This window comes from Macrobrachium nipponense, chromosome 21, assembly GCF_015104395.2.
Source record: "Macrobrachium nipponense isolate FS-2020 chromosome 21, ASM1510439v2, whole genome shotgun sequence".
In the NCBI taxonomy this organism is placed as follows: domain Eukaryota; kingdom Metazoa; phylum Arthropoda; class Malacostraca; order Decapoda; family Palaemonidae; genus Macrobrachium; species Macrobrachium nipponense.
In genome coordinates this window covers 44,753,921-44,766,885 of record NC_087212.1, presented here as the reverse complement: position 1 = coordinate 44,766,885, position 12,965 = coordinate 44,753,921, and the positions used below count along the sequence as shown (strand labels likewise).

Here is a 12,965-nt window from a genome sequence, read left to right as displayed (position 1 = left end):
TCCTGCAGGACACCACATCTACGTTGACGGCTCAGTACAGGCAGATGGAAGTGCAGCATGTGCTATGTTCTCCCCCACTTTAGAATCTCCTGAGGGTGGGTGGCATGGTCGTAGGTTGCCAAACTCATCCAGTTCCACTTATTGCGAACTTCAAGGTATATGGGATGCAGTAACCCTACTTGTTAGAAGAAATGTGAATGGATTGGTGATCTGTGACTCCAAATCTGCACTCCAGGCACTGACATCTTCTAGGCCCAGCTGTGGCCGTGTTGTGCGAGACATATTGTGTCAACTCGTTGCTGCTTACAATGCCTCGCTTGTCTTGTCTTTCATGTGGATGCCCTCCCATATTGGGCTTGCTGAGAATGACATGGTGGACAGTCTTGCTAAAGCTGCCTGCACGCTGGACCTTGATGACAGAAATGTTGAGCCCTCACTTCGCTGTCTTAAACATAGAATATATTCAGCCGCTTTTGCCTGTACAGTACAGCGTAGGGATGCAGAGAGGGGCACTAGTGTTTCCATACAACATCATGATAACTTTCTGCAGAGCCTTCACAAGTACCGGCGACGTGGACTCATGGTGCGTAGGCATAATGTTGTAAGTGCCAGGATAAGGTTGGGATATCGTCCTGTGTGGCAGGTTGGACAGACACTAGATATACCACACTACACCTCATGTAAACTGTGTAACCTTGCTAATGCCAATAACCTTGAACACTACTGCCTTCATTGCCCCACTGTCAGGAATCTGTTACCTCAAGGACAAAATTTACTTCAAACCTGCCAATATTTACTCAAAGATGACCACCTAGACATAATTTTGACTCGTCTTCCTCACTTTGGTGGCTGCTAAACTGTCTGTTGCAGTTGTTGTGATAATAGAATACGATCTCATATATGTTATTTTGTAACTGATTTACCGATAATTCAATGCTGTAATTTTTTTTAATTTTTAATTTTTTTTTTTTCTGTTGATTTCTGATGTAATGTATGTAACTGCTAATATGTAACTGCTAATATGTAACTTTGTTTGACGTCTTTGGGCGTAATAAATTTATTAAATAATCTCTCTCTCTCTCTCTCTCTCTCTCTCTCTCTCTCTCTCTCTCTCTCTCTCTCTCTCTTTAATATTACTATTATATATTATATCTACAAAAACTCTTAGTTGATTTAAAAGTATAGTATAACTATTACTCAATATTATTAATGTTATTATTATTATCATCCCATGAACTAACGCCCTTCGTCGTCCTTCGCCCTTTGCAGAATGGCGTAGCAGAGACCATGAGACGCGACAGCGGGTGTAGGGATACCGGGAGGCCGCCACTACCACGGCTGCCCTCTAGAGGCCGTCCCTTCCTCACCCTGCTGACGATCGCCGCCGTAGGCCTAATGCTCCTGTTCAACTGTACCGCTGCGGCCGTCGGGGGCAGCAGCAGTGGAGTAGGAAAAGCATCGGCAGCGGCGATGGAACGACATTTGGGATTGCTGGACCACCCGACGTCTGTCATGCCCTCCCCGCCGACGACCACGACGGTTCCCACTTGCCTTCGCAAGGACGACCTAAAGAAGTTGGGGAGGGGGAATGGTGAGTGTGGTGGTGTGCTAGTGAGGTTCCAAATGATTTTGTCGTTTCAGATGTATGAGTCAGTTTCCAAATGATTTTGTCGTTTCTGATGTATGAGTCAGGTTCCAAATGATTTGTTGTTTTAAGATGTATGGGAGGTTCCAGGTTCCAAGGATTTTGGTCGTTTCAAAAGATGTTTTATGAGTCAGTTTCAAAATGATTTTGTTTCGGGGTTTTGCTGTATGAGGTCAGGTTCCATGATTTTGTCGTTTCAAAGAGTTATGGAGTTCAGGTGCCAAATGGATTTGGTTCGTTTGCAGATGTATGGGTCAGGTCCAAAGATTTTGTTTCGGGTCTTTCCAGAGATAGGGCAGTTTCCAAATTGATTTTGTCGTTTTCAGGGTGTATGGGTCAGTTTCCAAAATGATTTTGTCGTTTTCAGATGTATGGTCAGTTCCAAATGATTCTTTTTGTTTCGTTTCAGATGTATGGGAGTTTCCAGTTTCCAAATGATTTGTTTCCGTTTCAGATGTATGGGAGTCAGTTTCATGATTTGGTCGTCCAGATGTATGTCAGGTTCCAAATTGATTTTGTCGTCTTCCAGATGTATTTTGGGTCAGTCAAAAGGATTTTTGTCGGTTTCCAGATGATTTTGTCAGGTTTTTCCAAATGATTTTGTCGTTTCAGATGTATGACGTAGGTTTCCAAGGTGTCGTTTCCAAAGATGTATTGGGTCAGTTTCCAAATGATTTTGGCGTTTCAGATTATGTATGGGCAGTTTTCAAAGGATTTTGTCGTTTCAGATGTATGTTTCCAGTTTCAAATGATTTTGTCGTTTCAGATGTAGTAGGGTCCAGTTTCCATTTGTCCTTTTCAAAGATGTTTATTTGAGTCGAAATTTATTTTTTTTTTTTTTTTTTTTTTCCTTTTTTTTCTATGATTTTGTTGTTTAAGAGTATGTAGTCAGGTTTCCAAATGATTTTTTGTCGTTTCAGATGTATGGGTCAGTTTCCAAATGAGTTTGTGGTTTCCAAAGAGTTTATTTGGGTCAGGTTCCAAATGATTTTGTCGTTTCAAAGGATGTTTATTTTTGTCAGTTTCCAAATATTTTGTTTCGTCAGAATGATGGCGTCAGGTTCCAAAGATTTTGTCGTTTCCAGATGTTTTGGAGTCAGTTTCCATTTGATTTTGTCGTTCAGGATGTTTGAGGGGGGGGGGGGGGGGGGGGGTTCCAGGTTCCAAATGATTTTGTGTTTTCAGGATGTTTGAAGTTTCCAGTTTTCCAGGGGTTTTGTCGTTTCCAAGATGTTTGAGTCAGGTTTCCAAATGATTTTTCGTTTCAGATGTATGGTTCAGGTTTCCAAATGATTTTGTCCGTTCAGATGTTTGAGTCAGGTTTCCAAATGATTTTTTGTCGGTTCGATGTTGAGTCAGGTTCAAATGATTTTGTCGTTTTCGATGTTTGAGTCGGTTCCAAATGATTTTGTCGGTTTCCAGAAATGTTTTGAGTTTTCAGTTCCAAATGATTTTGTCGTTGTTTCAGATGTTTGAGTTTTCGAGGTCCAAATGATTTTGTCGGTTCCAGATGTTTGAAAGTCCGGTTCCAAAGATTTTGTCGTTTCAGATGTTTGAGTCAGATTCCAAATGATTTTGTCGTTTCAAGTATTATGGTCAGTTATTCCAAATGATTTTGGTCTCCAAGTGATTATGAGTCATTATAAATGATTTGTTGTTCAGATGTATATGGGTCAGTTTCCAAATGATTTTGTCGTTCCAGATGTATGAGTCAGTTTCTAAATGATTTTGTTGTTTCAGATGTATGTATGGGTCAGTTTCCAAATGATTTTGTCGTTCCAGATGTATGGGTCAGTTTCCAAATGATTTTGTTGTTTCAGATGTATGGGTCAGTTTCCAAATGATTTTGTCGTTTCAGATGTATGGGTCAGTTTCCAAATGATTTTGTCGTTTCAGATGTATGGGTCAGGTTCCAAATGATTTTGTCGTTTCAGATGTTTGAGTCAGGTTCCAAATGATTTTGTCGTTTCAGATGTTTGAGTCAGGTTCCAAATGATTTTGTCGTTTCAGATGTTTGAGTCAGTTCCAAATGATTTTGTCGTTTCAGATGTATGAGTCAGGTTCCAAATGATTTTGTCGTTTCAGATGTATGAGTCAGGTTCCAAATGATTTTGTCGTTTCTGATGTATGAGTCAGTTTCCAATTTATGATTTGTCGGTTTTCCAAAGATGTTTATGAGTCAGGTTCCAAAGATTTTGGTCGTTTCTGATGTATGAGTCCAGTTCCAAATGATTTTGTCGTTTCAGATTGGATGAGTTTCAGGTGGTTCCAAAATGATTTTGTTTGTCGTTTCAGATGTATGAGTCAGTTTCCAATGATTTTTTGTCGTTTGCTTTGATGGTATGATTTGTCAGTTCACAAATGATTTTGTCGTTTCTGATGTATGAGTCAGTTTCCAAATGATTTTGTCGTTTCAGATGTATGAGTCAGGTTCCAAATGATTTTGTCGTTTCTGATGTATGAGTCAGTTCCACATTTGATTTGTCGTTCAGATGTATGAGTCGGTTCCAAAATGATTTGTCGTTTCAGGATCGTAATGAGTTTCAGGTTCCAAAGGATTTGTCGTTTCTTGAGCATGGTAAGGTTCCAAATATTTTGTCGTTTCAGAAATGTATTTTGAGTCAGGTTTTCCAAATGATTTTGTCGTTTTCGATGTATGAGGTCAGGTTCCATATGATTTTGTCGGTTTCCAGAAATGTTTGAGGTCCAGGGTTTCCAAATTGATTTGTACGTTTCTGATGATGAGTAGTTCCAAATTGATTTGTCGTTCAGCTGTTTGAGTCAGGTTTCCAAATGATTTTGTTCGTCTGATTTATGAGTCAGTTTCCAAATGATTTTGTTTTCGTTTCAGATGGTATGAGTCAGGTTTCCAAATGGAAGTTTGTCGTTTCTGAATGTCGAGTCCAGTTTCCAAATGATTTTGTCGTTTCAGATGTATGAGTCAGTTTCCAAATGATTTTGTCGTTTCTGATGTATGAGTCAGTTTCAGAATAATTTTTTCGTTTCAGTTTTTGGAAGGTTCAAGAAAAACCTCCGAGATTGTCCGATTTTATTCTTCAGTATTTCCTCAAATACTGATTTCTTGTCGCAATGTTAATTTGTAAAATATATATATATATATATATATATATAATATATATATATATATATATATATTATATATATGTGTGTGTGTGTGTGTGTGTGTGTGTGTGTGTGTGTGTGTGTGTGTGTGTGCGGCAAGTAATGAAAAGCAGTCTATAAATACGTTCTCTGAACAACTGAATACGTTGATTTTGAAAATTATCTTTGCACTCATGACCAAGTATGGTTTCAGGCAAAAAACTTCTGAAAATCATGGATTCAGAGAATAAACAATTCAGACACCGTAGTTCATAACTATCGATTTGCGGGACCTTTTTTGCAATCTGGTCCCATTTAAATACAGGTGTCTAAAACTGATAGATTTCTAACAGCCCCGACAAGTATCAGTAAAGATAATGATTTGTGCTTATTATTATTATTATTATATTACGAACACGTTTCATATGGAACACGCCTACAGGAGCCATCGACGTGAAATTCAGGCTTCCAAAAACTATTATTATTATTATTATTATTATTATTATTATTATTATTATTCGGAGGATGATCCCTATTCATATGGAACAAGCCCACCACATGGGCCATGACTTGAAGAAATTCAAGAAGCTTCCAAAGACTATAATGGCGTTCATTCGAAAATAGTAACTGGAGGTAATGGGAAATACAGAAAGATGAGACCACTTATAAAAAAAATAACAAATAAATAAATAACTAAATGGAAAAAAAATGGAAGTGAATTATTAAAATACACGGAGAAAGGTTTGCGTTGACCTTGCATAGGGTTTCAGTGGCATCACAGATACCCCTTAACCGGACCTTTGGAAGAATTTGGATGGACTCCACGAGAAGGTTTTGGGGGGTGGGGGGGTTGGCGTTGGAGACGGAGCAGGTGGCAAAAATACAAGACAAGAATCCGCAGTTTAGAAGTTGTTTGTTGCTTTAAAAGTCGCCTAATGCGTAACCTAAGGACTGTGCACTGGCACGCAGTCAAGAGAATTAAAGAAGAAAAAAAGGAGAGAGAGAGAGAGAGAGAGAGTAGAGGAGAGAGAGGAGAGAGAGAGAGAGAGGAGAGTATCTGGAAAGAAGGTCGCATCAGAAAGAAGATGGGAGATAGAGAGAGGGAAGAGAGAGAGAGAGAGAGAGTTTATTTACTCTAATTGGTGAATATTTCCGTTGCGTCAAAAATAGCAGGATGGTCGAAGATACTTAGAGAGAGAGAGAGAGAGAGAGAGAGAGAGAGAGAGAGAGAGAGCGAGCGAGCATATTTACCCATTAATCTGTGAACAAGAACAAAAACACCGTTGCGAAAGTTAAATGGCCTAGATTGGAAACTTGAGGAAACCTGGCTATTACCAAGATCGACATAATTATGTCGACATTGTGCATTTTAAATGCGTATTCTTGGACTGAAGATTATCCGCGCTTTTACACTTAACGCTTTGTCGATCATGCTTTGCCAAGAATTCCAAAGAAAGAGACTAGTAGTTCGTATTGTAATAATATATAATATATATATATATATATATATTATATATATATATATATATATATAATATATATATTATTAAGAATATGTATTTGAGGGTCTGGGGGAACAGTTCTTGACCCTATGCCCTGTCCTCAAAACTTCTGACATGACAGTCAGATAAAAAGCTGTGAGACTGTTGATGCATATAGAACGCAAGAATGACATAGACCTTCTCTATAACCTAAGGATAGATATTTTGAAATATGAATGATAGTGTTTTGAGCTCCAGAATGTTGCAGTTTCGTGAGGGCAGTCTACTGGATGGACTGATATTAGCGTAATATATATGTGATAATAAGCCACAATTATATGGTAAATTGTATTATTGTGTAAACGATAAAAACACTTTCAAACACCTGAACGGTGTTCCTCACCAGTGTTTACGTAATACTTAAATATTGCTATCAATATTCTTTAGTTTTTACAAGGTGACCGTCGTTGGGAATTTCACAATTCTTCGCAAGGTCTCTCGCTCTCTCTGTCTATCTATCTATCTAAAGTCCGGGTCCCCTCGAATGAAGTCTCTTCATGTCTGTCTCTCTCCCTCTGAAGCCAGGCCTCTCTCTCTTTCTCTCTTTAAAGGCTGGGTCTCCACTAGTTATCTGGCTCTCTCTGTAAAGTCCGGATCCCCTGAGTGAGGAGTCCGCTTCTCTCTCCCTAAAGCCTGGTTCCTCTCAAGTAATGCAGCCTCTTTGCGCGATCATTTCAGAGGTGAAGACCAGACGTCTGTACGTAAACGAGAAGGAAGAAGTCCTGACGATGCTGTCGTCGAGCAGAGTTCCTCAGCAGCTCATGACGCGGATAGTGGCCATCTTCCTGAAGGACTGGCTGGGCTACGTGAACCTGACCATCACGACGGTGCCGAACACGTTCCATCCGAGCTCCGTCGTCGACGCCATGACGGCTCCCGAGGGACACAACGCGTAAGCACACCTCGACAATCACAGTTTGTAGTGTTTCTCTCTGCGCTTTTTTTGGTAATGTTTCTCGTTTTTTATTTATTTATTTATATATTTTGTGGTGATGTAGTTGTAGTAGTAGTGGTAGTTGTTGTTGTGAAGTTTTTCTTCCTTGCTTCTCACAAAGTAGTGGTCTTCTTTGGCAGTGTGTTGATGGTATACTATAGAGCTTTTGTGTGTTGTACTCATAAATTGTCTGAGCTTGATTTTTTTACATTATTTGTAACATTTGTCAGTCTGTAGTAACCAGTAATATAACATGGCTTATATAGCCGAGATACGTTCGTATATACTACACTGAAATGCGTAGATGTGCATAAAGATTTATTTACGTAATACACGTACGTGCAAACAAGTACTTATCCGTCATATGTTATTCATAATTTGGTGTTTGTGTGTCTGTACAGTTTTATATATTTTGCAATTAACCCTTTCATTGAACTGTACTGACCTGTAGTTACCAAGTGATCTCTGTTGTGCCCAATTGTTTCAGATTTCCCTTCATATTTTGAAAATAGAATAATTTATTTTCCAACATTTTTCATCAACCACCACAATAAGAGATATTGTTAAGTGTAGGTTTGATTATTGTTTTAAATATATAATGTTATATTTGTCATAAAATCATTTTTTTATATTTTGCACATTTCTTGGCAGAGAATTACTTAGGATGAGTTAAGCATGTTATCTAACGGTGTCATCAGATGTTGATACGAAACTTATTTTTTTTACTAAGCGTACTATTTCTCTGCATTGAGATTAGGAACAGAAACAACTTTTAATAAGCATTGCCTGCGCTTGATTGTGAATGTGGGATTAGCAATTTATTAGCAGCAGTTAAGGAATTATTTTGCAATAATTTTGCATGCCTTGATGTGACATGTGGCTTGATGTACGTCCACTGTTATTTTTGCTAGTGCCATTTGTTGTTTTGCAGTATTTGTCCCGTTTGCATATTATCGGTAGTTCTTTGCTGTGTCTTGGATGGTGATTTGACCTGCACGTAGAGATAATTTCATTGTTTATGAAAGCATGCAGTAGTGTGTAATAAGTATGTGTCCTTGTCCGTTTGCTTCGTTTGAACTGCATGAACGCTTGCGTAGATTGTTCGAATAGATGACGTCACGCTCGCTTAAAGGTTTGCCAGCTCATTTCGCCGATTTTTCATCGGAAGGTTATTACCTGGTAACTCTCGTACAGGACCCGCTTAAGCTCGTAGAACTGAATTCTTAACTCTAAGAAGATATTCTTCCCGGCACAGAGGAAGTGTCTGAAGGGGAGGAAAGAACGAAAAGAGAAGAAGAAGAAGCACGCAGGCTGTGAAGAGGACCACCACCTCAGTGCGCATGGCCGCCGTAAGCTGTTCTGTCGTCCCTCGGTAGGACACACTATATACATAGGCCTATATCAAGGTCCAAAACCTTGGCCTATATTACTGACTACCGCAAATGAGACAAATTTAATCTATATGCTTATACTTCCCTAGAACTGTTGATCAAATTGAAAAAAAATATCATCGCGAAAATGAGAGAAAACGAATCTGTCCTATGACATATTAGATTTAATCCAGCAACATGCGTAAGTTTGCTCTGCAGTTTACAAGTTGGTCTAGAGAAGGCTTTCAAGGAGCGTCACTGTTCTTAATGCAAAACAGGCTGATGACCAGGGACAGCCTCGTAATGAATATGTTTTAAGGTCGTTTGCAGTTTTATGTCCGTGCCAAATTTCAACAAAGACTAAATAATTAAATAAATAATATTAATAATATAAATAAAAAACTCCGTTCACAAACTGGTGATTTCGCGGGATAACGCTCCAACGCATCCGTTCCCTGACAAGACGTATATGTTTGGGATCTGAGTTTCAGTGCTTGTTTTTATGCGTCATGTACGACCGTGAACCCCAGGGTTGATTTCTCAAAAATCCCCGTTGTTCATGACCAAGTGTGTAGAGGAAAAAGGGCATTCGGTCGAATGATACGAACAGCCCCAAGCTACGAGTTTGATACGCTCTGCTCTTGACTATACTCTGTTTTTTTTCATCTGTCCATCTGCCTGTGGTGTTTTTGTATGGCAACACTGCGTCCCGGGCTTTAGATAGTTACGCTATGTGTAAGTTTTAGGTAAATAAAAGGATATCTGGGTGTACATTGCAACTGAAAAGTGTTTTAATAATTTACTGTATGCGAATTACACCGTTAATATTCGAAATAGGATATTATTATAATCGTTGAATGTAAGCTGAATGTGACTATCTAAAGCCCGGGACGCAGTGTTGCCATACAAAAACACCACAGGCGGGTGGACAGATGAAAAAAAACAGAGTATAGGAGGGGAATATATTTCCTGCGCATTGTGCAGTTCAGCTGTCATTGAATACTTCACCGTCTTTCTCGTGTTGTGCGCTTTTCAGGTCTGGTTAGACCATGGGCGCCCGCAGCCAATTTTCCAAGGGGGTTGGGGCAATATATATATTTATCATACTATATATATATATATAATATCTATATATATAATATATAATATTATATATTATATATATATATAAAACATGCAGTGGAATTGGGATGCCAATAATGTAAGTGAAGCAAAAAAAAAAAAAAAAAAAAAAAAATTGAAGGTTACATTGTCCTGTTTTTTTCAATAGTTCCACATAGTACTGTTCAACTGGAATCAAATATTTCTTGAAAGAATAATAGCGCAGTTTTATACTACTGGATACAAATCTTATACAATATAATAAGACTACCTTTAATTTACTTAAAATAAGAGAATCTACTGTAGAATGGAAGGAAAACAAAGTGATGTAGTTAAATGTAATACATTTTTTTTTCAAGTTATTCACTGTTCATTTGAAAAGGAACTGTAGCCTCCTGTGGTCACAGGATTTCATGGGGTGAGGGGGCAAGTGCCCCCCCCCCCCCCCCCCCCCCCCCTTTGCCCCTACGTGCGGGCGCCCATGTGTTAAGACACAGCCCACTTCAAGGAATATGTTTTATTACATGTCCACCTTTTCAAATGAATCCGTAAGTGTTGGTAAAATGGCGTAATTTGATAATTTCTTTCAATATTCTTTCAATATTTAACGTTCTGATTCAAGCTCTGCCCCTGAGGACTAGTAAATTGACGCTTACAGTTGCTGCATGATTTTTTCGAGGACAGAAAGTTGCTCTGGGTCTTAAATATGAATATAAAATAATTCTTTAACTGACAGAAGACGTTTTTTATTATTTTTTTATTTGTTAAATGTTGGGTGGAGGAATTATCGTATAAATCACGAAAGTGATAAAGAATAGACGTTTCCTAAGATTTAAGCAATAGAGAAAGGACGTTTCCCTCCCAAGATGTAAGCAATGAAGATTTAAAGTCTCCCCCGAAGTAAGCAAGGAGCTAAAATTTCCACTGACAGCAATTAAGAATTAACGCTTTCCCTGACATAAGCAATAAGGTATTAAAATAGTTGCATACACAAGCAATTAGTAATCAGAGTTTTCCCTGACATAAGCAATAAAGAATGAATTAAAGTTTCCCCTGAAATAAGCAAGAAGGAAGTAAAACTTTCCATTGTCGTAAATAAAGAGTAAACGTTTCCCCTGACAGAAGCAAAAAGTAATTGACAGTTCCTCTAAAACAAACAAAAAGGAGTAAATGTTTCTACTGACGTAAGCAGTAAATAACTAACGTTTTCAGTACTTAAGCAATAAGGAGTTAACTTTTCTGCTAACGTAGGGAAACCCGCGAAGTTGAGAGCTATTTGGCTAATTGAACTGTAGAGGGGCCATAGTCAAGCCACTGTGCATTCAAAGTCATCTTTTATTATTATTATTATTATTATTATTATTATTATTATTATTATTATTATTATTATCATCATCGTATTCGGACCGGGAAAGCGTTCATAGTTGACAAAACGCCTAAATAAGTATCAGCGTGCTATTTTTGGCGAAACCAACTTGTGCTTTGGCGATAACATTTAAAAGTTGCAAGAGCCATTTTAGAACTTGGATTGCTATGTTATATTTGTGCAGTTTTATTTAACTTTACTTAGACATTCAGTTTACGCTCTCAGATAACTTTTTGTGACAACCAGCGTGAAAAGGGTTTTAAATAAAAGTACTAAAGCTTTGTTTTTTCCCTATCCGGCGTGAAGGTGAGAACTATGTAACAAAATATATTTGCGAATGTATCACAAATATGTAAGAGTTCATCTTGTCAGGAACCTCAAAACCCCATATAATATTATTAACCATAGAGTAGAGCGCCTCAATGGCGTGGTTGTTATGGTCTTTGCCTGTCACCTCGGTGGCCGCGAGTTCGATTCTCGGACATTCCACTAAGGGGTTAGAGATGTGTATTTCTGGTAATAGAAGTTCACTCTCGGCGTGGTTCGGAAGTCACGTAAAGCCGTTGGTCCCGTTGCTGAATAACCACTGGTTCCATGCAACGTCAAAACACCATACAAACAAACAAACAAACATAGGCCTAAGCAACACAGTAACTTCTTGGTGAATGAGAAATCTTGTGCGTATTTCAGCGTTTGGAAATGATTAGTACCCACAGCTCTGTATATGTGTCGCCAGATAAATGTGAAAGTTGACTTCAGATGAGGTGGCTGTGTTTGTATTTTTCATCCGTATTGTTGTGATTTGAGGGCGATTTAGAATTTCAGTCCTCTCGTGAGTTCTTATTGGAAACTATGGTGTGTTTAATATATATATATATATGTGTATATAATATCTATATATGTATATATATATATATATATATATATAAACATATGCATATACATACATACATACATACATGCATATATATATATATATATATATATATATATATATATACGAGAAGACCATGTTCTGTAAAGGAACGTCGATTTTGGTCGTATGCGACTAATATTATTATTAAGAATTAATAATATCATGAAAAGAGAAAGTGGTACTGATCTAACAACTCATAGTCCCAATATTTGAAAATAGATATTTCATGAGAGACGGAGCTGAAAACTGAGCCATATAAAGGTCGATAAACTGTGCCTGCATGGAAAGCAGGCGACACCGCTGTCATAAGGGGTTCTGCAACCTTTAATATTCTTTTCAGCTAATAATTTTCACGCAGGTTTGATTTCAACAATTTTTCGCGTGGTAAGAAATTGCGAGAGCCGCTGTACAGATAACTGGTGTCTTATCTTTTCTGCTCGAGATACATATCAACTGGTTATGTTTTGTTACTTGCAGACCTACTTCTTCTTCCCAGCTTGTTCCCATATGTATTATTCTTTCTGGCGAGACAGTATTTTTTGCATGTAAATTGGGCAACGAAAGACCAACGCGTCTGAAATCGGCTTCAGTTTTGTCTAGTGCATTCATGCAGTCAGACTCACGCTCACGTACAGTTTGTGTGCGCATGCAAAGTCGTTGACAAAAGCTGTGATGACATTCTTCCGGGCTGGGGTGAATGAACCTTTCAGCAAACACAACAGTGGCACTTCTGAACCCGATCGGCAAACAGTTCACTTGTGTCCATAACACTTAAGAAAACGAAGTACCCGAGTTTTCGATTCGCGTTGTGTGGTTGACTGTGAACCAATTTGTAAACTGCGAGTGAGCGCCTCTGCGTAAGTCACGGGCTGTAGCTATAATAATAAGTTACGAGAGGTCATCGGAAGACATGGCCAGTTTCGTAACTGGTCAGGGTTGTAAGAACTATAGACTTGAGTCGCGTTGAATTGATTTGCTAAGAGCTACTAC

The 12,965-nt window shown here is 38.3% G+C and overlaps 1 protein-coding gene across 1 annotated transcript in view; it reads left to right on the top strand.

The window, feature by feature from the left end:
• Nucleotides 1–12,965, top strand: part of LOC135197989 (uncharacterized) — a 343,766-nt gene that overhangs the window by 250,038 nt on the left and 80,763 nt on the right. Inside the window, exons 2-3 of the mRNA XM_064225313.1 lie at nt 1,270–1,591; nt 6,967–7,180. Coding sequence (XP_064081383.1) covers nt 1,288–1,591; nt 6,967–7,180 — 518 coding nt within the window. The 5' untranslated portion in view covers nt 1,270–1,287. The remainder of the gene's footprint in view (nt 1–1,269; nt 1,592–6,966; nt 7,181–12,965) is intronic.